Raw genomic sequence first — 26,820 nt, forward strand, 5'->3', positions numbered from 1 at the left:
TAGTCTAATAATTCTGGATACAAAATCTTTGCAGGTGGTACAGATATATGCATGATACCATCATCTAAAGTTTGTGGACAAAGAGAAAGCAGCTGGGATCCTGAAGTCACCATAGCAGGAACCCGTTTACAACAACAACAACAAAGCAAAAACAAACAAAGGAAAGAACTCCAACAAAACACAAAAAAGCCCATGTTGCTGGACATGGTGGGACATGGCACTTGAGAGACACAAAGGCAAAACCCCTTTTCAGAAACACCATGTCTACATGGCATGAGTGAAATCACATAGCACTCCTGGTATTTAACAAAGATAAACTAATTATAGTTTCTTGGTAGTAACTGTATTAAATTCTTGTTTTACTACCACTATTAGCTGAGAAATAACCACATATCGAGCTCACACAAATGCAAAGCCCCGACTGGGAAGCAGACAGGTGATGGGTGCCATGATCGTCACTGAGAGTGCAATTTCAAAGGCTGCAACAATGGTATTAGACAGAAGCATCTTCCTGTTTGAACTCACTACAGTCACAGGGCTATTAATCAAAATTCCTCATTCACAGACCTCATTGGTGTGAGGCGGGGCGGATGTGTCCATTTTGATGATGGCACAGAGCCCCCTTCCTGGTGTAACTACATCTCACTGGAGTGAACCTCTAGGGGGTCTTGTCGCCACTGGTTTTGCAGAGGCGAAGCTACTGCTCCCCTTTACACTACAAGCTCGGTAATGGAAACTTTGTTGCTCATTCTTTTCTGGAAAGAATGACAATGAAAAATCACTCTTGTTGCAACTGAGCTCATGCTGAAGGAGTCTGTGCAGTCTTGTTCATCACTCCCTAGCAGCCTCAACACAATGTCCTCCTGCCTCTCCTCTGTTAATCTGGAAACATCCTCTAAACAAGATTTAGAATAACAGGTTCCCATCAGCCACTGGAAACACAATGCTCTTTTCTGAGGGGAGTCTATTGCGCTTCCAACAGTTGGGCTCTGACAACCCTCCCCTGGTGTAGCTCCCACCTTGTGGGTGGGACATGTCCTTGGAGAGACTTTATACTACAGGATCCATCCCTTGTCAGAATACAAAGAAGGCTGAGGCCCAGGTTATGGGACAGTTAAGTAGGACAGCAGCACAGACACTGGCACTTTAGGCCAGGGTCTATTTTTGCCGGAACAGGTTCAAGGTATAAGAGCACACTTGTGATGCTGACCTCTGAGCCTGAGGAGAGCGAGCCTCTGTCTGGAGACAGGACTCTAGTTTTCAGACTTTCTAGGTTCCAGTTAATTGAACATAGTTACCAGCCCACCTTCTTACAATATTCTGGTTTAAAAGGATGAGAAATATCAGAATCACATAAATTGACTTCTGACTAGATATTAAGAAATTGCTATTAAGTTTTCTGCATATGCTAAATGCTCCTTAACATATGTATAAGAAGGGGGAAAGATTTTACCTCAACTACTGAGGTGATATTTTATCACTTCAAGTTTCAACAGTGAAGGTCTCCAGCCACCTTAAGTGTGCAGTGGGGTCTCAGCTGACAGAAGCTAACCCCATAAGGCTTTGGGACATGTAATAAGCAAGGGTTCATTTTCACGTTTTTCTGCCTGCACACTTATGAGACTATGAGAACTTCAGGGAGGGTGGGGAGGGTTCAGGGAATGGAGGGAGTGTTAAACCCAGGCCTCAGAAAGCCCCACAGCATCCAGCTGCTGGCTCAAGCCTCCTACACTGTGCAAGTTGCTATAAAACAGCTAAGTCAAAGGGGTGAAGAAGACAACTGTTCCTGCCTTCCTTCCTTTCCTGAAAGGTAAACTCAACCAACGGAGGGGAGCAGGAGACCTGGCACTGGAGTCTCCTGTAGGCACTACCACTTGCCAGCCACTAAGCACCCCTATTTCACTTTACAGTTCTTCTTTCTCTGTCTTAAGAGTCTCAAGTATGTAATCGGGTGGCCTAGAAGTCTCCATGTAGCCTATGCTGCCCTCAGACCTGCAGGGATCCACTTCCTCTGTCTTCCAAGTACTGGAAGTTTGTTTGATTCTTGTTAAGCATCCCTGAGATGCCAAGTTGCTGAGACAACAGGCACCTTCTGTAAAGGTTTAGGGCAGTGGTTTGCAACCTGTGGGTCACAACTCCCTTGGGAGTCAAATATCAACTATCCTGTAAATCAGAGTTACATTACAATTCCTAACAGTAGCAAAATTACAGTTATGAAGTATCAACAAAAATAATTTTATGGCTGTGGATCACTACAACATGAGGAACTGTATTAAAAGACTGCAGCATTAGGAAAGCTGAGAACCACTGGTTTAGGGTATCTCACAAGCAAGCTGCTTGAAATGGAAGATTAAAAAAAAAAAAAAAAAAAAAAGCAAATAACCCAAACCCCCACATATCCCCCAAACATAACCCTCCAAATAAAACCCTCACTGCATTCCACCAAATGCCATACCCCCAATAAACCAAAGCTTCCACCATAACCCCCCCCCAAAAAAAAAACCAAAACACATCACCCTAAATAAACCAACTGAAGCCAAAAAGCCGTATCTGCTTTGGAACCATGAATGCATTGTGAGGCTGTGTAAAAGGGATGCTCTCAGAAAGTCCTGAGCCGCTTTGCTTCACACTCTGTACCTTAAATAAAGCCGGGGAGGAGAACCATCGCCAAGTAGGACCTTTATCAAGGACGATGGTTTAGCAGCCATCCCAGACTGGCGGGGAAGCATGGCTTTGCAACCTTGTTTCTAAGTGCTTGAAGGACAGGGAGGTCATTGTAACTCTGTGGAGCCTGTGGCAGCAGGCAAGTCCTGCATCTGATGCTGTTCTCAGGATATCCATAGACCCGGATTGGGTTTGTCACTCTTCGTTAATGATACAGCCATTGGCTTTGTGGTCCCCAGGACTCAGTCAACCCTGGTTTGTGGGACATCTCAATCTTGCCAGGGGAATGATTGCAAAATGCTGAGAAGGGACAGAAACACACTCAAGAGTCACAGCAGAGAGGGGAGAGCTGAAGGATTTTTCATTTTGTAACAGATCCTGATGACCTGCCAGAGAGAACTGTTACACACCAGACTGGCTGTCTTTTGATTTCCTGGCAATAGAAAAGGCCCTATGCTGGAAACCAACATTGCTGTCAATAAAAAAAATGCATTTGGGGATCTTTTTTTGTGAAAACCAAAGAAACTATAAGAACTCATACTTCCTTCCAAAACAGAACTATCTTTTCAAAATCACATTGAAATAGGCTATTCCCTCAGGGGCGGGGGAGGGAGGAGGGGATTTCTGTGGAAAAACTGCTAAGGAACAGTTAAGGAGACATATGGAACACATGGTTGGACACACAGACAGACCTCAGTCTCTATAGGCATGTTCTCTATATTGACTGTCAAAGCATAGTGGTCAAAGAAGCAGCTTATTGTACCCGAAGGCAGAACACTAGGACTGACTCACTTAGAAAGCACAGAATTATCAGTACCACATTAGCCGGCATAGTTAAGACGATGAGATTTTGAATTTGGCATGTTAGGGCACAGCCCAGCCTTCTTCCCAGTCTCTGAATCTGGGGTTCTACCTCAGTGGGAAGGAGGGGCAGGGCTCTAACAAAAGTTTTTAATGGTGGGAGGAGGGGAGAGCTGCCTGCAGCTTATCTCTTTTCTCCTTGCCTCCCTTAGTACCACTTGTAGTATCACCAACGGATACTGGGTAGGTGTGAAGCACAGACAGGGGAGGTCTGCAGGTGAGAGTTCCATGGACTGTGAGCTCCTCCTAGCAGCAGGCAGGATAAATGAGCTAAGTTCTGATTGGACCTGTTAGTATGTGAGGTCAAAGAGGTTGAATGGGGTGCCGGAAAGAAAACTATGATCCCAGACAATCCACAATATATGCTTAGAGAAGTGTTTTTTCTGTTGTCAAGGTCATGGGTAGGCACAGTGGGAACCGGTTCTATAGGCTGGGAGCATAGCTAAGTGTAAGACAGTTGCTTGCCATGTGTAAAGTCCTGGGTTCAATTTCCAGTCATAGAAAAAAACATTTCTGAACCCCTATATCCATAGTCCCCACCCCTTTTCTTCTAAGTACCATCACGTTTGAGCTGTGACTTTTGCCAGGTTGGAGAGATGCTATTGCTAACGTATCTGGCCTGACAGGAACTCATCTCCACTGCAGCCTCAAACCATCAGGCTACAGAAGAGAAGCCCCTGACAGCCAGATCCACTAAGTCAAGGGGACAGGAGCTGAGGTTCTGTCCTTCCAGAGCTTAAAGGACACTGTGACGCAACAAGTAGTTCACACTCAAATCCAGTCAGTCTTAAAGGTTCAAAGATTTCAAAAGCATCGACGCTGAGTATGGTGGTGCACACTTGTAGTCCCGAGTACTTGGGGTTGGGAGGGTAAAGGCAGGAGGATCAGGAGCTCAAGGCCAGCTACAGTTACATATCAAGTTAGAAGCCACGCCATCTGAAATGAAACTGCTAACTGCTGCATGCCGCGTGCTTAATTAGGAAGGGAACTGAGATATCTATTCCTTTGATAGCAAGCATCCTTGTAAAAAGGCATCTTTCTTTCATTTACTTTTAAAAAAGAAAACATCGAGGCTAAGGTAGAAACAGAGTGGGATACCATTATGGGGTGCATGTCTATTACAGGCACACCATGATCCAGCCCAAAGTAGTAAATAAATAAAAAGAACAGGTGTCTCTTCTCTGTCAAGTTTGTAGCTAAGTGGCATTGGGATGTGTTCCTTCAGCATCTGCTACAGTAGTATTTATTCATCTGGTGACCTTAATGTTCTAAAGATAAAAATCCTGAAGTCAGCAGGAGAGTTTCAAAAAAGTAACCTAAAGAGATAGGCACTCAGTTGTCCCCCAAGGCCTTTTGTGCAGTCCCAGCAAGTACACTTCCGGGGCAGTGTGGTCTAGGTGTTAGTCTGTCTACCCAGAACAGCATTACTTAGGAGGCTGTAGCAAGAAGATTCTGGGGATTTGACACCAGTATGGGTGTATAGAGCAAGACCCTGTCTCAAAACAGAACAGTAACACCCCAAACAAACAACAACTCCCTCCAAGTAAAAGGAGGGCTGCAGAGATGTCTCAGTCGTTAGGAGGTAGTACTGCTCTTATAAAGAAACTAAGTTCAATTCCCAGCACCCATCCAGGCAGCTAAGTCTACCTCCAGGGGAGCCAACACCCTTACTCTCTGTAGGCACTCAACATTCATGTACATACACATAACCATAAATAAAGTATTGAAAAAAAAAAAGCAACCTAGGAATAGTAGTTTACACTTTTAATCTTATAACTCCTGAGGCAGAGGCGGGTGGACTTCTGAAAGTTCAAGGCCAGTTTGGTCTACAAAGTAAGTTCTATGTTAGGCAGGGCTACATAGAGAGATCCTGTCTCAACAAACAAACAAACAAACAAACAAACAAACAAACAAAGGGAAGATGGGATAGTGGAGGGATAGACAGGATCTCCCTCCTCTTAAGCATAAAGAGCTAACTTTAAAAAAATTAATGACCCAAAACATATTTTCAAAAGACTACAGGGGAAATATCAAAATTAAGAAACTTTTTTACAATTGTAGATTTCTCCAACATCCTAAAAAAAAAAAAAAAAAAGTGTGGTTCTCTTCTTATTTGTAGGCATCAAGGCCCTCCCGGCTGCTAAACCTGCTTGTTTGACATAGTCTGTGAAGGTTACAACACTCAGAAGGCAAGACTCAGACCCCCATTTACAAAGGCAAAGCAAGATAAAAATGGCTCTTAATATGCACTAGCACTTGGGAGGCAGAGGCAGGTGGATTTCTGAGTTCCAGGCCAGCCTGGTCTACAGAGTGAGATCCAGCACAGCCAGGGCTACAGAGAGAAAAACCCTGTCTTGTGGGGTGGGGGGAAGAACCAACCAAACAAAAAAACCCCCCAAAACCAAACCAAACAAAAAACCCAAACCAACCAACCAACCAACCAACCAACCAAACAAACAAACAAAAGGCTCTTAATGACAATAGAGAGCAAAGGACAAATGCTTCCGTGCTCTGTCAAGTACATAGTACTTGGAAGAAGTTGTTCTGGAATTTTACTTCTCTGTGTCACTGGAATGGGATAGCCAAGAAAGACCACGGCAAATAGTTAACTGTTCTGCTGGAGGACAGAAGACACAGTGGGCTAGGGAGACAGTTCAGTAATGCATGATGAACCCGCCTTCAGCACCTACATAATAGCTGGGTGTGATATCGGTTCTCAAACATATGAAAGCACATTGCCCGCACCCCCACAGTAAACAAACAAATAACACATCCTAGGTAACAGTATCAGAACAAAAAACTCAGTATCCGTTATAGTTTCAGGCCTAGATCACTCTCTTCATATTCACAGATGGTCAAATCTATTTTCCAGATGGGGAAACTGAGCCTCTGCTTGCCTGAGGTCACAGAGGTGCCAGGCAACAGGCTGGGACAGTGCTGTCTGTAACTCTTACTCAAAGGACTGTCATTAACAGATGTTGGGGCTCCTTGTTGGTCCATGTCACATTCAATGCCTGGGCACTTTTCCTGACACTGGTAACTCCCTGTTGCCTGCAAATGCAGTGAGCAGAACCTATGAAATACCTGCTGGAAGGGGGACCCAGCCGGATTCCCTGAGACACCCAATTCTGTGCTCATTACAGAGTTCTGATGGCATTCCTTTTAAAAAGGGATTTAATGCTTCGTTTTTCCTGCTTTGTCTCCAGAGGCCGAAAGGAATAAGTGCAAACAATCCCTTCTCTAAGAGAGCCCCACCCCACCCAGACATTCCTCTTCCCTCAGCCTACCCTTCCGGGCCCATCCTGGGGCAGAGAACTGACACCCACAGCTGCAGTAATCTCTGCCAGTTGTTGTGAACAGCAATGCTGGCCTGTGACAGAACCCTGGCTGGGTAGCTTACCCTTGCCACATCCTAGGAACATGCCCAGGCTGTCCATCACAGACAGGCACCTCGCTAGGACTGTTCAATCAAGCCAGCATGTCATGAAGCAGGGAGTAGTCTAAGGGGCTCATAGGAGACAGAAATAGAAGGCTCCAAAGCCAGGTGAATCTGGTCCTTGCTCTGCTCTTGGGTGGTGAGGAGGCTGTGAAAGGTCTGACTGAGAGGCTTCCAATTGCCAGGGAAGGGAAGTAAGTACCCTCCCCTCCAAGTCTCTGTCCTCCACTCCCAGCTCCCACTTGGCTGATCGACCCCTGGAGTTTTATTAAAGAGTCTAATATTCTATTCACCTTTGCCTGGTATTTAGTATGTTGAGACTATGGGGTCAATGACACATTAAGAGTCTTAGTGTCTCTCTGCTGGTGCTGGTGAGTACTGAAAATTCCTCAGAATACTCAAGAAACAGAGACAAGAACATCCTGGTATGTCTCACCAAATGGCCCCATAGCCAGGATGCACAGCAAGGGAGTGGCCGGCCTGCAGCTAGCTCTGGCTTCCCCTCAGATCCCTGGATGCCTGCCAAAGACCCTGCTAGCTTCCCATAGCCTATTTCCTGACTGATCTGAGGACACTGCCTTAAACTTTAAAGTACCCCCAAGATCAATGCTGTGACCATAATGATGGCCATAACCTGGAAGGAATGAAGAGTGCCACAATATCCAATGTCAGATCCAAAGCTTTTAGTTACTGTGTCTTTCTTTCTTGGCTCTAAACCTGCTCCTTTTTTTTCTAACCAGCCCCCAGGTCCCACCTCAGACGTCCCTGTTTTAGTCAAGACTGGTCAAATGCCTCACATTGTCACAATGAGAACTCAATTATTTGTTGGAAATATTTTAACTAAAATAATGTTAAAATTACTTATTACCCAATCTCCTTTAATCAAGGAACCACCTAAGATTATACAATAACTTGGACCAACCTTGCTTTTGGCAGCTCCTCCATCAACACAGTGACTATCCAGCTACATAGCTCACGCTTGGGGAAGGCTTCACTGCCTCCTAGCTTGTCTTTTAACCTGCTCTGTGGGCTGATGGGCACCTGGCATGGGACTGGTTTCCATTAAGATGGGGTATGACTGCACAGTAAGCATAGATTTCAGGTACTAGACGTAAGACAGAGAAGGTAAAAACGTGCCATTAATAAATGTACACTGATTATATGTATAGAATATGGGCTACATTATGTTTTGACTCAAATGACTTTAATCAGCACTTATTTTTTTTTTTTTTTTTTTTTTCTTTCAACTCTTTCCTTGGGGAGGTGGAGATTGAATCCTAGGCCTTACAAACACTACCAATCCACTTTTACTTCAAAACATGCAACTAGATTTAAAGAAACATGTGAGTCATGTCGTTCTGCTGAATACCAGTTGCCTGCACAATTCTCCAGCTCACTATGCTCCTTGGGTGCAGCCTGTTCCACTGCTTTGCCCTAACAACAAAGCAAGACATTCATTGCCAGCCATTCTTCCCTCCCTGCATACTTGCCCTGTGCACTGTCCCTCACCTTCAGCTCTGAAGGCCACTGCTTGGGATGTTCTATTCAGCTCTCTTCTCTGCCCTATCACCTCTTGCCTAGGAGCTGGCTGCAAGGGGTGGTAAGCAATACCCGACCTTAAGGACAGGAATCTTTACCAGAGGCGGTGTTGTGCCTTCCTTTTGTTCAATGCCAAAATTTCATTATTTTGAAACTCGGCAGAGTGCAGGAGAAAAGACTCAGCATATATACAAGTTCGGATTGCAAACGCTTTCTTAAGGAACACGGGCACCTCGCCAACTTGGGTTGGAGGGGAGGGAGTGGGACAAGGGCAGAAGAAAGAAACCAACAGCTGTTTTAAGTTACAGACTCTGGTTCTAAACTGGTAGCATCCCACTGTGGCTCTATGCCTTTGGGATTTGAAAATGGAGTTGGTGTCTATTTTAGTTCTGGGTTAACAAGCAGTCTCTCCTACCAGCTACTGTCATAATGTACCACCCTGGCTAGGCCCCTACCGGCCCATGCCTGGCCCCAAGGCTTCCTCTGGTAGTAGGCTATTATGTGGAAGCTAAGCAGAGAGGAGAAAAGGGGAATTAACTATGTTCTATAATCAACTCCTTTCAGTTTTCAAAAGCCAGCCCCATCTGGCCTCACAATAGTTACTAAAGCCATGAAGCTGGGGCTGGTCTGTTCTCTGGGCACACAAGCCACCAAAACACCCCTTCATAGGGGCCATCCATGGCTAGCTGCTGTGGGGTTGCTGGAATGAAAGACTGCCTGAGGGGGTTAAGTCTATCTGGTACGAAGCAACTTCTTCAGCCAACCCCTCACTGAATGGTGTCATCGTTAAGTAGGTGAGGAAACCTACTTGGTTAACAGGACAGGACAGTGAAGGTTTGACCTCAAAGCTATTATGTACACCATGGCCAAGAAAGTTCTGCCCATGATGGATTCATGTCTAATGGGATTCTCACCCCTATTTGCTCTGCATCCAACCCAGGATTTCAGAAAGGGACGCCCAGTCTACACTCATCACTGCCACACCGTGCATGTTGTACAGACTCAGGTTGCCTGGAAATCACTCACAAGAGCCAGGTTACTTTCCTGTATGATGGAATTACTAGGAAAAGCAAAAGTAGGTTGGTTCTACAACAGAATCTGATCACAAAATTAAATAAGAGGTGAGATAGAACTGATACAAGTGCTTTTAATTTGTGGCTGCATGGCTGGAGGAATCAAGGTCCTTCGTGCTGTTCCAATCTCTTCACACTGTGAAGCTTATGTCATTTACTGTTCACCATTCACCATAGCTCTACATTCAGGGATGCTGTGGGGAATGAACCCATGAAGTTAAGTTCCTGGACAGGTGTGGTGATGCATGCTTTTAATCCTAGTACTCTAGGGACAAAGAGGGCAGATTTCTGTGTGGTCAGGGCCAGCCTAGTCTACAAAGTAAGTTCTAGGACAGATGAGGATATGCAGAGAGATCTTGTTTCAACAAACATATGATTTCTGAATTTCTGAGAATCAGTGTACGGTGACAAGAGGATCAGCTATTTTCTTGGTAGGTAAAAGTTCAGAGAAATATTTTAGAGTTGGAGAGGACTGGGGGAGAATACAGGCCTTAGTGATCTTGCTCTATTTCAATGTGAATTGGGAAACCAGAGATACAGATGCAGCTGATGGGAGCCACATGTGAGCAGAGACAGGGTGTAGGATTGGGACCTTTGGGACCTTTTCTCCTCACAGAAAATGGAGGTGGAATCACACTGAACACTGGCCAGCCTATTAGCCAGTTGTCTTCAGAATGGAAAGTTTCATCTAGGTACTTTATAGCATTTCAATGCTTCATACTTTAACCTCTACAACAGTTCTTCCTCCCCTACCAGTGAAAATCTGTCATAAAACTGACATAAGGGAATTCAGGCAAACAAATACCCAAATCATCCACTCCCAAGATATCCTCTAAAAACATGACAACATGGGAGCCTGTCCTCTGCAGTTAGAGGGACCTTCAGCTACACGCCTGAGCAGAGGTTCCCATGTGACCCTCTGTGCTTTATAATGCTTAAAATAGATGGGACATACAGATGGAACATATAAACTGCAGCAGTTCTGTAGGGAAAGTTTCTAACCCCATTTGTATACAAAGAATACAGGAATTTTTTTTTTTTTTTTTTTTTTTAAGCTGATGAGTTACTGGAGAAGTTCGATAAAGATGGAGGAGTGTTCTCTTCTCTAACACTGCTGGAAAAAAAATCACATCACTGCCTACCCTTTTAGACCCTTGAAGCTGAGGACCAGAAATATGGTTGTTAAACAGAGGCTAAAGGAGCAGAGCAAGCACCAAGTACTTATAACAGGCTTTCCTGCTTGTATGCCGAGAACTCTTACCTACAGTGCTTTGGGTTTCTGCACTATACATCTAGTTCAGTTCTGAGTACTTAGTACATGTCAGTGCTGTGCTGGGAACATGAAATACATGGGCTGCCTCTATATAGACCACTTATCTGTGTATAAGCAAACTATCATTTGGGTAGCCAGCACCTTTGCAAAGGAAATATGTCTGTTATACAACAGTATCCTGTGACAGGAGATCAACAATGCCTGGAGACTTAGTGATTACTCATTGGACCCGAGGAAGAGCAAAGGAGCAAAGTGAACACAGTTCACAGCTACAGCCATCCTTGCTACAATCTCACCTTTTCCCCCAAACCACGTGTTCCCTAAGTACCTTACCAATGTCCTTGTAAACTAGTCAGTCGCTGGAGCCCATGTGGGATGTCATATGCCATAAGAAACAGTAACAAGTAATTTCCCAGACAGCAGGTATAGTTCACATTTCCCCTACCTTAATGGGTTATCTGAGTGGGTCTCCATGTGGGTCTCCAGTCCGTACTTGCAAACAAACTCCTTGAAACACACAGGGCAGTGAAAGATTTCATCGGCCATCTTGTCCAAATCACCGGACTGCCCATCTTCTACCATCTTAGGGAAAAGCATAAAGTGGCATCACCAAAGGGAGGCTCTCACATAGGTTTGATTTATAAGAAAGCCAAACATTAGTTTATAAAGTTCTAAAAAGTATGTTCTTCACTTGGTACCAAGGTCTGACTAAACATCCACCCACCCACCCACCCACCCACTCATCCATCTCTCTATCCACCCACTCATCCATCCACCCATCCGTCTCTCTATCCACGCATTCATCCATCCATCCATGTGTCTCTCTATCCATCCACTCTACTCAGGGAACACTACACTATACATCCACCCATGCTGTTTTTCCTCTAAAGAACAAGTACTTAGGAGAATCTGTCTACAGAGCATTAGGAATAAACACAAGGACAAAAAGAGTCCCTAACGCTGATGAAGCTTCCACATCAGAGATGCAGAAAGTGTGAAAAGCATCGGAACAACTTTGGGAATTTGTCCTTTTATCTATGCACTACACAGGGCTTCTAAAGAGAAAGCACATAGAGGTGTTTTCCAGAGACTTTGCGGAAACAGTACAGGAAACACAGGTCAAAAGGTCCAGGATTGATCTCCTCCAAGTCCCCATACTGTGATAATAAAGGCTAGAGGTATTTCTGCCAAAAGCCACACAATGGAGCATGCTGTGCCATAAACTCAGATGACCTTTTTAGCTGGTCCTGGGTCTTCTCTCTCTGACTCGGCATCGTGACTCAGTTTCCTTTTGGAGGACAACCGCCTACGCTTCAAAGGGGATGGAGGGGCTGCAGCTGTAGTACTGTTGGTATCCTTCTCATGAATCTTCATATGTCTAGAAGGAAGACACACACAGAAGATATGATTTGACAACCACAACAAAAAACTTCAGTCTTTTTTTCAATATTATACATAGGCAGGTACTTGAATTTTCCCATCAGTTATCATTATTGTTTTCACTGTTGGGAGTGGAGCCCATTACCTCGTACACTCTAGGCTGATCTCTCACTGAATACCGCCACACCCAAAAACTTCACTAGTTAAGAGCATTATTTCTATAGTGCCTTTGGTCTTTGGAAAAATATAACATCTCCTTGAATCTCTCTTCAAGTTTTTACAAGGACAGCCCAGAAGTCTTACTGGGTATCTTGCTTTGTGTTGGCAAACATTCACAAATTTGACCAGCATTAATAAGATGGAAACAAACTATCAGGCAATCCAATGTACTTGAACAAAAGCTTATTTTAGGTCATGCGAGTGTATATTATAAGAACCCTCAGGTTCTTAAATCATTCCAGTAGATCATACACCAGGCCTCAGTTCTGAACTAGCCCCTAGAAACTACCTTCCAGCTAACAGCTGTCTTGTCATTTTCTCTCTGCCTGTGGAAGCATCTGGGGTTGTCAAATTCAAAGTGTACAGAGCACATGGCCAGAGTGCTTAAAACCCATGTGGACTAAACAGACCCTGAAACTAGCCAGCCAATACAAAGGTGCATTATATGCTACAACTCTTGTTATCTACAGAATGAGTACATAAGAAGCACTATAACTATTATGTATGTGTCAGCTCCAAAAGGGGTGTCTGATGAGTGGCCTATGTATGTGGCCTTATTTTATGAAGTTTTAAAGCAACACTCTCAGGAAAAGGTACTAAGACATACAGACAAGAATGGCATTAGATCTCAAAAAGAAAACAAAATCCTTATTTTATAAAATGGTTTCACTTTGCTAATGACCACCACCAGTGGATAGAGACCAAACAAAATGTGGGAATACAGATGTAGGTTTTCACAGATAATTTCGTTAAAGGATGATTTTACTTGAGATATCCAAATCTTTACTCACCCTGGCTGCCAAGGGCTGAAAACAGAACAGGGGCTTTGTGGGTGCTGGTTAAGAAGCATTGTGGGTACTAGGTAAGAACTCTCTACTACTGAGAACTACCCAGATGACAAGCAGTTGCTCCTATAGCTCAATTTCATGGGGCTGGAGTTGAAGCTAGGGCGGCCTCACACATGCTAGCAAGTACTCTACAGTGGAACTTTATCCAAATCTGTTCAATATTTTTTTCTTTTTGAGACAGGGCCTCCCTGTCTCTGGCTGCTCTTTCAACCCATAGTCCACACAGTCCTTGAATTTGTGATCCTTTTGCTTCAGTCTCCAAAGTTAGCTGGGATTATACACCGGCACCATTAGGCCCAGTTCCAAGAAGTTCATAAGAGCGAGGAAGAAAGTATTTCTCATGCTCTGTCCCCCTCACTCTGAAAAGCAGCTTAGCTTACTATGCTTCTCAGAGGCCATTTTAAAACTACACAGGCTGAGTGTGAAGAGGCCAGGCAGTTTGTAACTCAGTGGCAGGTCACGTGTGAAGGCTGAGCAAGCCAAAGATTTGAGGTGGTGAGGATGTCTTTTCTTACATTCAGCCCCTGCTCCAAAACAAGACGTCCCTTTTCCTATAATGGTGTGGCTGAGAGTTGCTGCAGAGTGCCTCATACTTATACTCTAGAATTAGAACCTCCTGTCTAGACTGCAGTTACCACAGCATCTGCTGAAGGCTCCTGAAGAGATAGATAAATCCCTGGCTTTTGAGGACAGAGAGAACAGAAACCTTGGGGAAAGAGGGCTCAAGCTAAAACACTGTTCTTTTTGTGGGAATTAGTGTGACACGGCAGAAAGATCTAAACTATCTAGTGGGAGAAAACAGGCAAAAATTATAGACAATCAGGCCATGGACCCATAATCCCTTGCTTAGACTCTAAGGAAGGATGCTTTATTAGTCCTTGGCTGCCTTAAGGCATAAGAAAGCAAAAAGATACAAATAGCTCTGTTCTAAGTGCCACACTGATTGTGATTCAAGGAGACTATCTTTGCTTTTGTTGCTTTTGAGACTGGGTCGCACTTATGTGGCTATGGCTGGCCTGGACTTCACCATGTAGAACAGGTTAGCCTCAAAATCAAAGATGCACACTACACTGGGTTTTTGGATCATTATGCTAGGTTAAGCCATCTCTTTTTAATATCAACATTTATAGGTGAAAAGGGGCAATTCGGTAAATTTCTTTTTGATATTTGTTGCATTATTCACCTCAATTTAAGAAATGTTAAGCTTTGAAAAAAAATTCTAGTGTTTGAAAAACTTATTTGTAAAGGATATCAGTCTGGTCTTATACCCAACGATGGTAAAAGTACTAGAACTTAGAGAATGATGGCTATAAGCATTGGTCCAGTTCAGGCTGTACATTGCCAATCCTTATACAAACACATACATGAAAATACAAAACAATGCTGATAATTTCACCCTTCATGACTTCCCAGTCAGAATGAGCTACAGTATAACCAACAGGACTTCATGGTCTTCCTATTAAACAAGACAGATTCTAAAGGCCACATGAGGCAGTGAGTGAGTTCTGTTCTGGATCACCTGCTGGAAACTCAGGACCATAACCCGAACCCAGGCACTTCCTTACTGATTTCTTGTAGTACAAGGCAGAATAGCAGATATCAAACAGATGGCATATTCCAACAGGAGACAGAGGGGGGCCCAGAGTCAGGCACAGAATACTCCCTATGTCCAGTCTCAAAAAAGGACTACAGAACCTTCTTAGTAGTCTCACACCTATAACTGCAGGAGTGCTAAGGGCGCAGAACAGGGGCAACAGGTAAAAGCAGGGGTTCTGTGGCACATAGGCTGGACGGACAAAGCAGTTCATTTTACTCACACAGTCCTGCTGGGACACTGGATTCAAAACCCAAGTACAGTTTCCATCTAGGGTGAGACTTCTGGTTGCTGGCCCCAGTATGGGGGAGTTCCCCATCTGTCCTGCTAGCCCCACAATGACAATAGTGGCGGGAGGACTCATGATCTCAAGTCAGTCACCAGCTAAAGAGCTTTAGAAAAGTCTCACCTAGCTCTGCTTCCCTAGCTTCCAGAGGCAGAAATCACAACTCCAGCTGTACACATCCTTCCAAAGGCTCATAGGACATGGGTGGGCCATCTCAATGAGCCAGTAATGGCCTTTTCCTATCAGCTTGGCATGGCAGCAAGGATGGAAAGACAAGCTCTTACTTCCTGTCCTGAAAAGGCCAGAGTCTGTTCTCTTCCCAGATTTTATCTAATGTCCATGTATCACAAACCAGTGAAGGCCAATGAGGCCTGAGCCCACTGATATGTTCTCCAGCTGTGCAGCACATGAAGTCTCTCTCCATCTAAGCAGATCACAGTGTGCATCCTCCAGTGTCACCTGCATGCTCTGGCCACAGGGGTTTCTCTACCTTCACCTGCTGCTCTCAATGGAAAGCTCTGTCTCTGCCACACTAGTTCCTCTCTTGCTTTAAGTGACTGTTTGTCCTCAGGGGCAACACAGGGATGGTTTACACTATTTCCCAAAGAACAGCTCTTCAAACAGCACAAGAGGATTATAGCATGTCATTTTCCCAAGTTCTCTCTTCATAACTGAAACACAGTAGTCCACCAGACACTGCATACACATCTGACGTATCATAGAGGTCCCTAGCTGATTGCAACGGTACTGCGCCCGGATCCGGCAAACACACATTCAAATGAACTCGTTCTTAGTGTACAGAGCATGTGACTAACACACGGACCAATGAAGATGACAGAAAGGTAGGCTGATTTGCTTCTGCTGAGCCAGTGCTCACCTGACACGCTCATTCCCAGCTTGTTGTGAACTAAGACACCTAACGGTCCTTTAATCAACTTCAGAACAAGCTTCTCTGCTCTTCCCTTGAGCAATTTCACTGAAATCTCTTAATTTTCTTGATTGACAAAGATGATGGTCTTATGATACAGTGTTAGTTGAAGTAGAAATTAATCATCTTTTTGAGATGTAGCTGAGTATCACAGATCAGAATTTTAAATACAGTCTGGCAGTGGTGGCGCACGCCTTTAATCCCAGCACTTGGGAGGCAGAGGAAGGTGGATTTCTGAGTTCGAGGCCAGCCTGGTCTACAGAGTGAGTTCCAGGACAGCCAGGGCTACACAGAGAAACCCTGTCTCAAAAAAAAAAAAAAAAGAATTTTGAATACATATACATCCATCCATGACCCTACCTGCACTGACTATTCTTGACTGTTCTTGTTGAGAATGTGTATGTACATGTGAGTGTGGAGGTGCAGGAATGACAGCATGCATGTTATAGTCAGAAGAGAACCTTGAATGTTGGTCCTCACCTTCCACCTCGTTCAACGCAAGATCTCTTCTTGCTCATTGCTGTATCTGTCTGACTAGCTAACCTGCAAGCTGTCTCAACCTATGTTATAGTAGAGGCATGATAGAAAGACATGTTTTAAAAAGTAATAGCCTGTCTGTCACACACACACACACACACACACACACACACACACACACACACACACACACACACACAGAGAGAGAGAGAGAGAGAGAGAGAGAGAGAGAGAGAGAGAGAGAGAACAGCACAGAACAGATTTGGAAGTAGGGGAGCGCACTGTGCCTAATGCATAATGCCTGGTCAAGCTATCTTCCTATAGTGGAGATGGTTGCCTCACAGACTAGAGACTCAGCACTGTTGTGTGCTAGACACACTATCTTTCCTCCTGATCTTCCTGCTATTCATTCTCTATACAGGACAAGCGTGTTTCTAAAACAGGTAATATCATATTCTCTTGTCTTAGGGGTTTCAATTGCTGCAACAAAAACACCATGACCAAAAAGCAAGTTGTGGAGGAAAGGGATTATTCTGTTTACACTTTCAGCTCGTAGTCCTTCACTGGAGGAAGTCAGGACAGCAACTCAAACAGGGATGGAACCTGGAGGCAGGAGCTGATGCATACACCATGGAGGAGTGCTACTTACTGGCTCACTTCCCATGGCTTAATCTGGCTGCTTTCTTATAGAATTCAGGACACCAGCCCACAGATGGCACTACCCATAATAGGTTGGTCCCTCCCTCATTGATCACGAATTGAGAAAATGCTTTACAACTGGATCTCATGGAGGTATTTTCTCAACTGGGATTCCTTCCTCACTGAGGACTCTGACTTATGTTGACACACAAAACAAACCAGAACATCTTTACTGCTTAAATTCTTCTGAATTCAGAATTATTTTTAGAATTAAAGGTGACATTCACCTACTTCCCGAGGCTCAATGGTGTGCATCCTAGTCTCTTCATTCAAGGCAGTTTAGCACACTCGGGGCACACTAAACTCAACCAGTAAGCTCTTGCCTTGGTAGCCTGGGAATTTCCACACCTTCTGCATAGGAAGTGGTAACCCAGGGCTTCCTGGGCTGGCTTCAGCTACCTAGGTTTTGTATCATGCAATTCCTCTTATGAGGCCTTACGGCTCTACCTGCTACCTCTGGAGATGTTCAAGCATACTTCCTAGTTTTACTTCCTTTATAACACATAGAAGAAAGCAAAGCTACCATGTATTCAATTTGATCCTTGGCTATCAAGCAAAAAGTGAGTCCTACTACTAAAAGAGTCTGCTTCCTCTTGGTCTATGCACTAGCCCCCATATAGCATATAGACAAGGAACACCCACCATGTGGCTGCAGGGAGGAAGAAACAAGAGTGTCTGTCAAAGCAAGGAACAGACAAATGAAGAACAAAGTATAAGCAGAAGCCATTTTAGTCAGAGTATCACTGCAAAGACCATCTTCAAGTTTCAGGATAGTATAACTGACCTGACTAACATGTACTGTGAACAGACTAGATATCTGATTGTTGAGTTTAGATAATCTGTACTAACCACATACATTTAATGGAAACTATTCAAAAACTGAATGCTGAAAATATGTTTACTTATACGTATACTGTTTTTACTACTAAACAGTTCAAAACAGTGCTTCTACTCCAAAGAGGTTAACGTATAGCCAAAGCATACTTCTGGATTGCATAAAGTTCTAGAATTATCTTTTGGAGGTTAGATACATTAACAGTAGCAACCCTGCAGCACTGTGATCTAAATAGGCGATTTTGTTAACATTTCTAGAATCAGAAGTGTTCTCCACCAAAACCTAGTGAAACACTTCAGTTCTCTGGGCTGCCGACAGGTTGGGCACTTGTCTTGGCTATTGAGCTTTTGGAAAGGGCCTCAAGCCTCTCATATTCATCTGTCATTCCTATTAGCCTGAGGGCTTTGAAGGTGACTAGCAAAGACAACGCAGAGGTTTTAGAAATGGAGAGTAAGTCTGGATTGAGGATCTAAGAGAATTTTTAAACTTTGTTTTTACCTACTGTGTGGATCTGTGTGTGCATGTGTGTGATACTGGTGCAGAAGTCAGAGGACAACTTGTAGGAGTTGGCTTTCTCCCACCTTGTGGGCCCTGGCAATGGAACTCAGGCCATCAGACTTACTGACAGCCTTTATCCTCTAAACCATCTCTTCAAACCCTAGATTAATTTTTTTTAACAGCTACTTTGAATGAATTTGAGAGTAATTTAGTAATTTTTCAGCTCAAAAATCCTTCTTTATGGAGAGCTGGAGAGAGCCCAGTGGTTAAAAGCAATTATTGCAGAATGATTTCCAATATCCATATGGCTACTGACAACCACCAGTAACTTCAGTTCCAGTAGACCAGGGCCTCTTTTGGCTTCCAAGAGTACCCAGCACACATACAGTGTATATAACAAACATGTAGGTAAAACATACACAAAAAATAAAATGACTTCCTCCTATAAATGTAATTGTTTTATTTTCTAAAACTTGAAGTTCATTTTATTGATTGACTGATTACAGTGCAGGAAAATTAAATCCAGAGCATGCTAGGCAAGCACTCTATCAATGAGCTAAACTTTCCTGCTTTCGAAAAGATTATTTAGCAAGGTGAATGGTTCATAAGAATACTGCAGATATCAATGTGAAACCACAGTTAATTCTTAAGTAAGTTGAGGAAGACAGATTGCAGCCTAGTCTCTAAAATGCACCCCTCCAAAGCTCTTGATATCTTTTCCAATTACAGGAACTTTTGCTGATATTTCTGTAGCTTAAGTAATCTATGAATTGTCAAGATTTTGATGAGGGGTAAACAGTTAGCTCTCCAGCCCTGAGCAGCAATTGGAACTTCAGAAAACAGGAGAGTGTGGACTACAGTAGCCTTAGAGTAGTTATGCAACCCTGATTTCTAATACAGAGACAGATGAATACCACATGGAAGTGTCTTACAACTACAAACCCTCACGCCCTAGACCTACACACGGAGGCTTGGAGGTGTGACCTCTACATCTTGGCTGTCACAGGCTTTGCACAGGAGATCCTACTCAAATTCCTTAGCCCTTTAGACTTGGTTAAACATCAGAAGAGGATGTGGACAGTTTTTGAATATATTATACACCTCTCAGACCATCTTCCTGAAAGAGGGTATAGATTCTTGAAGGAAGCTGGGAATGTAACATTCTTAAAATACTTTTCAATAGTTTTAAATAGAACCCAACCTAAGGATTTACCCAGTTAAGTGCCATTCATTAAGCCTCCCATATCTAATTTACATCAGAAGGGTACTGCTCAGGAGAGATCTAGATATTTCCAGTATTTGTTAGCTTTCAAGTCTTAGTTTCCTCATAGGCATATTAGTGGAGGGTCTGAAGCACTTGATACTCTAAGCAAATGACATTACAGAAAGGTCACCCCATCACTACACAGAGCACTACAGAGTCAACTCTACACTACTCAAGATAACTGGTTCAAACAGGTTTCTGGCAACCTGGTGGTAGATATGTCTCATCCTCCTGGTGCTCGCTTTTCTTGCCCTCCACACAGTACCTTGTGATAAGCCAAGACGGAGTGACTAAATCTAAGGAGCATTTCAGCTCTACATCCTATATTTCTGACTGTAGAAAAGCATGTCTCTACAAAGATTTGTGTTTGTTTTTGTAACAAATGCCTAGGGAGGGAGTTTAGGGAAGAATGCTACGAATGATGCTTGCGATGTCAGTCAAGTTCTGTGCACTGAAGAGGGGGATGGAGCATGAAGACAGAATAGAAGACAGCTGGGAGAGGACTAGGAAGATGGTCTCAGTGTGCCCCACCTGTTACCGCAATGCTACCTCCTTACTAGAAGGTGTTGTTCATGTTCAGTCATGCTTGTCCAGAAGGCAGGTCACATCAGCCATGCCAGGGTGTGGAGGAAGATCTGATGGTGTGTAAGCCTCCGTGCTGACTGACCCAACAGCAGCATTCTCAGAAACATCCAGGACTAAGCAGGGCATGAGGCAAAACCCTTCTTTGTGCCTGCAGGCTCTCTGTGGGAATGTCTTGGCTGGCTGCTCCCAGGGCTCTCTAAACCCATCCACCACTGTCCAGGTAGAGTCCATGTCTTCTCATAGGACAATGCAACCCCATGGAGGTGAACTCTGACTCTTAGTCCTAAGACTGAACTTTATTCATTCCGACGTTCCCTGCAGGAGGCACCAGTAGAAACCACATCTTCCATGATCACAGATAGCTCACTTTCCCCGCAATAAACAGGTAACATGACCCCAAAGTAGAGGGTACTCAAATGGTGCCAGTATAGAAGGAAAGATCAATTTTATTTGGGATGCAGAATCTTACTTCAAAGTAGGCATGTGCTACCTTCACAATCCTCATTAATAAATGTTTCTGGGAACTACGTAGTCAGCTCAGGGCCAATCTCTCATTTTAAACCCAGAGTCTCATCCCAGCAGGCTGGACCACTATTTTTGGTCTCCTAAGTCATGTTTCTTTCAGAGATTAGAAAAGGCAATCCTGCTGGGTGGTGGTGACGCACGCCTTTAATCCACCACTTGGGAGGCAGAGGCAGGTGGATTTCTGAGTGACAATTTCTTTTTTTTCTTGGTCCTCAGAACAAATGCTTCCTCACTGAAGAAATGAGAGGCATTTTTTTTTTCTCTGTTCTAGTCACCCTTTGGGGACACAAATGACATTGGCTCTAATGTTCTTCTTCTTCCCCTTCTTGAAGTGGCTTTCAAAGAGAGGTGGATGGCATCCTGTGGCTGTCATCTGTCTCCTTAGAAAGCACAACTTGGTGCACTTGGTGGCTGCAGCAGCTAGCTCTCTCTTGCTGTCCTGACTCATAACCATGCAGGCAGCCGAGGCACATCACTTTAATCTTTACTCTAGACACCGTTCTAACAGCCAGGCTTTTGACCCCATACACTACCTTTCTGCCCACCCCCATTGCCTGTATTTGTTTCCTAAAGTAATTTCTCAGTCACTACCTTTTATTTCTGTACATTTGTCTATAAAATTACTTGTCCAGTTGAGGTCAATGGAGGTGGTTCTAGCTTCCAGGGATGCTGAGGCCAGGAGTTTAAGGCTAGCCTGGGAGACAAACCTTGCCTCAAAACAACAAACAATCAAAAACCAAACACACACACACACACATACAAAAAAAAAAAAAAACAAAAACAAAAATAACTTATTCTTGAAAAACAAAGACACCAGAGGCTCTTTCTACTAGCCAAACAACTTTATTCGAGTTCTACCTGACACTCTCTATTTCAGGCAGTTTCTTTGCTAAGCTAAACTGCTTCATTTCCTTAATCCCCCCCGCCCCCAGCCTGCAGTCCAAAGTACACACCCATAGGCAGTCTTGTCTTCAAAATGAGTCTCAGGTGATGGGGCCCCAAGTGAAGTCACTACTCTCAAAGTGGCCTCATTGGCTCAGAGCCATTACCTCTGTGGGAAGTCACTGCCAGCCTCACCACAGAGAAAGACTGTCTGTGGCAAGGGCTAAAATAACAGTGTCAAACCAAGCCCAAACCTATGTTTCATGGTAGAATGGTATGCTCAAGTCACTGAGACCATTTGTCACCTCAGTCTGGCAGGAGGTTCTTCTTATGTTTCTGAAAGATGTCAGAACCTCCTCATTCACTCATCTTCCTTTTGTGGAGGAGGAAAAGATAACCATCTTCATAGTAAGCCAACAATGAATCAAGTTTGCCACTCCCCAGCCCTTCCAGAAGAGGAACAAGAAACACTTAGGTTGGGCCCTTCAAGATGGTCACCTCAGGCCCAACAGGAAAAAATGGAGGGCACTATTGTGGGTGGAGGGAAAGAACACAGTAGTAGAGAGAGGTCTCCACCACCTGGGGACACCTTGCACTGTTCAGGACCATGAGAAACATCTGAGGAAGGAGGAATCTGGAAGGGGGGTGAGGAGGGGACACAAATGAGCTCAGAGAATAATCACTGAACAAAACCACCAGGGCTCCTTCTCCATGACTGCAGCACTTACAGCTGCCTTTTATCTTAAATGGAGCAGGTGTGCAGCACAGATGGCCTCTGCTTTCCACAGATGACACAATCAAATGCCGTGCTTTTGGGGGGAAGAACCTCACTGTTCTAAATTCTACCCGAGGAAGGAGAGCAGGTTATAATCTTGGCCCTCGGTTTTCTCACCTGTAAAGCTGGCAGCAGCTCCCTCAAGTGAGCTGGGTTACATAAACACGGAACCTAAGAATGAACTGCTGACACCCTCTGAGCCCATTATGAAACAGAATCTGACCGAGAAAACAGAAAACCTCCACTGAAGGCCAATAACCTCCACGCGTAGGATCCCAGCATCCTCAAAGCAGTAAACAGCAGTTCGGGGAGGGAGGGGGGCACATGGGTACCAAAGAAGAGATGGAGATTCCATACCACAAACACAGGCAAAGTTTCCCTGCTGCTTGTTCATTTCCTCACTGAAGGGGGTGAGGGGGAACACACTGAGCTGCCTTGCCTGCCAGAGTGGGCACGCTTCAGTGTTTGCTAGCACCAGCTTGCACAGCCCAAACAGGTTGGACAGGCTGGATATTTAAACAAAGGTAGAAAACGGGGAGGTAGAAAGCCTAGGGAAATGCAGCCAGCACATTCACAGGTCTCCATCTGTGATCCAGAGCTGGAAATCAGAATCCTACTTCATGCTGCTAATTCCGTATTATCAAACTGAACAGGACACACATCCATGGTCTGGGCCCACGACTCAGAAGAAGAGACCACGAGAGGCTCTCCAGTTCTCACCCTGCTCCCAGCACACCTATCCCTTGCCTGCTGTGACCTAGTTTTCTGCTCTCATATCCACTGGGCTGTTCAAGTGTGGGCAAGCAAGATGCTCTGGGTTTTGATGCCTTCCACTAGTTTCACCCAGTATGATTAAGCTTTTGAAATATTTTAACAAAATATGTCAAAAACATCAAACTGCCTGCATCTCAGAGAAAACTTTGGTATTTACTTTATCTCCAAAGGAAGATGAATAGATAAACATTCCTATTGCCAGAATAGAAGAAAGGTTGTTAAAAATATTAGCATCCAGGATTACAAACCAAATCATGAACTTGAGGAGCGGCACTAGGAGAAGAGGCCCGACTGCTGTTTAACACCCCATGCACCGACAGTTTTATGAGCTCTTTCCCTCCCTTCAAACTAACTGAACTCCAACTGGTCTTTCAGAAAGAAATAAAAACTAAGCACCAGTCACAAGTACACATTTAAATTATTCTCTCGAAAATAAAACAGCAGTGATCCTTTAAAAGTATAATAGAGAAGGAAAAACCACAGTGAAAGAGAAAACGCAATCTCTAAACTCCTACTCAAGAGACTCCATTGATATGAGCTAGTGCTCTGCTTTGATGTATTCTTGTACATTTTTATCTTATTTGAATATTAAATTCAAGCGATAGGCCACTCTCGCCTACTCTTTTTCAGAGAATAATAGTAGTTCTACAACTTGCAGATTTCTAAAATACAAAGCCAAGGCGCTGAAAGAAACCACAAAATACCATGTAAGAGCTCAATGCAAATCCCCACCTCACTCTAAATATAAACACATTACAGAATATGCAAAAAAGATGCCTTGAGACGACAATAGGGATTTGCACGATTTAAGGTGAAGACTTAAGATGAAGACTTAGATTCCACACTTAGGTTCTTAGAATATAGCCTGTTGCCTCATTTTAAAGGGCACAGTGTCGGTTTCTTATTTTTGCAAATCTGTGTGCTGATCTGGCCTGCAGAAGAGACTGCTGGGCTTAAGGGAAAGTATGCATGGACAAGTTGTTAAGCACCGAATGTGAGCCTGTGACAGACCTGGGAGATATTTTTGGGCAGTCCATGGAGACCCCTTTAACAGAAATCAGAATGGTAGGAAGACTAATGAAAGGCTATAGAAGTAGCTCAGAAAATGCCACCTTTATCAAAGCCCTCGAGTCTCAGACCTGGCCACGGAGATGTCAGCAAAGGTGGAAAAAGTTTGAATATGATCAAACAAGAAAAAGCTTGAAATAAAACCAAGTAAGAAAGCTATCTGTTGAAACTTACGGATTCTCAATAGGACAATAAGTATATTAAGGTGAGTAAGTGGGGATTAGAATATATATTTTTTTCTCCTCTGGTTAGAAGTTTAATCTTTAAAAAACCCTCTAAATTGTACCAGAGGTGTGTTTACTTCAATATAGAATATTAGACATGCTGATGACACTTAATATTATCACCATAAAACTACCACTTGAATACTCAACACACATATATACTCAACATATATAAATATATACACATATATACACGTGTGTATGAAGTGTATGCATTTACATATATTCAGGTCTGCTAATATTCCATACATAATTACAACTTCACTTACAGGAAATCCTTAGTAACATCAGTAGAGCCCTGCATATAAGATAACAGAATATTCATGTATGTGTTCTTTTTGTCTGTTTTATTTTGAGACAGGGTCCCACTCTGTAGCCTAGGCTGATGTGCAATTTTGAGATCCTCTGATTTAGCCTCTGGAGCTGGGATTAGAGGTGCACATCACTGTGCCCAACTATGGATGTATAGTCTTCTACATAGAATTAAAGGTATTAAGATGTCCACTTCCCTGAAGCAATTCCCTTTTAACTAATCTTGTTTCCTCAAAATATGTTCCTTTATTGTAAATGACTTTTAAAAAGTTTTTTTTCTCTTTAGAACTATGCCAAGGTCAGGTGCCTTAGTTCAAGTTGCTTGGGAGGGTATGGCGGAGAGATAACTACAGCCTAGATGTTTGGGGCCAGCCTGGGTGGCAAAGCAAAACCATATCTCAAACAAGAACAGGCAGGAGATATTTACAGGAAAACAAGACTTTACAATCTGTTCTTGGTGGAATGGCCCACAGGTTTTTGTCCTGGAAGTAATTTCTTGCCTGATACCTTCCTTCCCACAGAGGAACATGGTTGCAGAGTGAACAGGTAATCTGGAGATGGGACTGGCTGAACCTTTGCATGGTTTCTTCCAAACTTGAGAGCAGCAAAAATCAGGCTTCCTGTCCTAAGAAACTCGATATGACTATAGGAGAATTTCACGGGGCTCTTTCTCTTGCTAGGGACAGAGAGTAAAGAAGTGACTGTCCTCTTGTAGACAGTCTTCCCTCCACTCCTCTTCTTGCTTAATGCTGACCCCTGTTCCAGAGAGCCGAGCTTGGCTGTGCATGCCATCAGCAGGCTTAGCTCAAGCACAGGAGAGAAGCATGCTAAGTCCAGAGCCTCTGTGGTCTCATTTATCACAGACTAGGTCACATGTGTAGCTCAGATTTTCTTCAAGTATAATGGGAACACATAAGTCTGTGTTCCTGAAGACTACTATCCAGCAGCATCCTTGGGGTTAATGGTCTCTATACTTAGCCACGGTAAAAATCATGCCCCTCCCATCAGTTCATGACAACTCTGGGATTTCCCTTTTCACTGTTTTATAACTGTCAAATGAGTACACATTCCTGCTCTTTAGAGTAAATGGAAAAGGCTGTCTTGAGAGCACTCACCAGCATCTTCAGCATCTCTTCAAGCCTAATAAACATCTGCAATTCCTTAGAGCTTAAAGTATGGGAAATGAGGAGCAAAACAGAATTGAGTTTCCATTTTGCAAAGGCAACTATGGTCTATAGGGTTTTACTTTCACAAATTTTTTTTTTTTTGAAAAAATAGTCATTTTATAGACATTTCAAACAAGGTCTATCCCGAACTGCTCTTTCAAGAGACTAGCCATAACCACTTAGAATGTGACAATCATATTGATAAAAACAAGGATAACCAACACATTCATAAAACAGCTAGTGGCCAAAGAAGAGAGAAGTCCTCCATTAAAGACACCTCATTTCTTCACAGCTCTGCAACTGAAGGCTTTCTGGAACAACGTTTGCAAGCTGCAGAGCTCGGTGCCCTTTCCCCTACATCAGCCTCACCTGGAGGGTGTGTTCTGGCTTGGTTTCCCAAGTTTGATTTGGAAGGCATGCACTGTTTAATCCAAATTTTCAACATGAGAGCATCTGATAAAGTGTTTGGGAAAGTCAGAGGCTGAAGGCATAGTGATGGTTCTGTAAATTATTTTCTGTACATGACAGGAGACTATTACTTTGCTCACAAGCCAAGCTATAGGTTTGGAATAGGTTATTTCTAGGGAGCTGGAAAGAAGGTTTACTTGACAACTGTTTGTTGGACAAGAGCAGGA

General features: G+C 43.7%; 1 protein-coding gene across 9 annotated transcripts in view; it reads right to left on the reverse strand.

The window, feature by feature from the left end:
• Rreb1 (ras responsive element binding protein 1) overlaps positions 1 to 26,820 on the reverse strand; it is a 180,473-nt gene that overhangs the window by 20,615 nt on the left and 133,038 nt on the right. For all 9 annotated transcript variants that reach the window (XM_076939177.1, XM_076939176.1, XM_076939178.1 and 6 more), the window contains 2 exons: positions 12,080 to 12,224; positions 11,292 to 11,428 (listed from right to left, as the gene is read on the reverse strand). In XM_076939177.1, coding sequence (XP_076795292.1) covers positions 11,292 to 11,428; positions 12,080 to 12,224 — 282 coding nt within the window. The remainder of the gene's footprint in view (positions 1 to 11,291; positions 11,429 to 12,079; positions 12,225 to 26,820) is intronic.

This window comes from Arvicanthis niloticus, chromosome 8, assembly GCF_011762505.2.
Source record: "Arvicanthis niloticus isolate mArvNil1 chromosome 8, mArvNil1.pat.X, whole genome shotgun sequence".
Classification (NCBI taxonomy): domain Eukaryota; kingdom Metazoa; phylum Chordata; class Mammalia; order Rodentia; family Muridae; genus Arvicanthis; species Arvicanthis niloticus.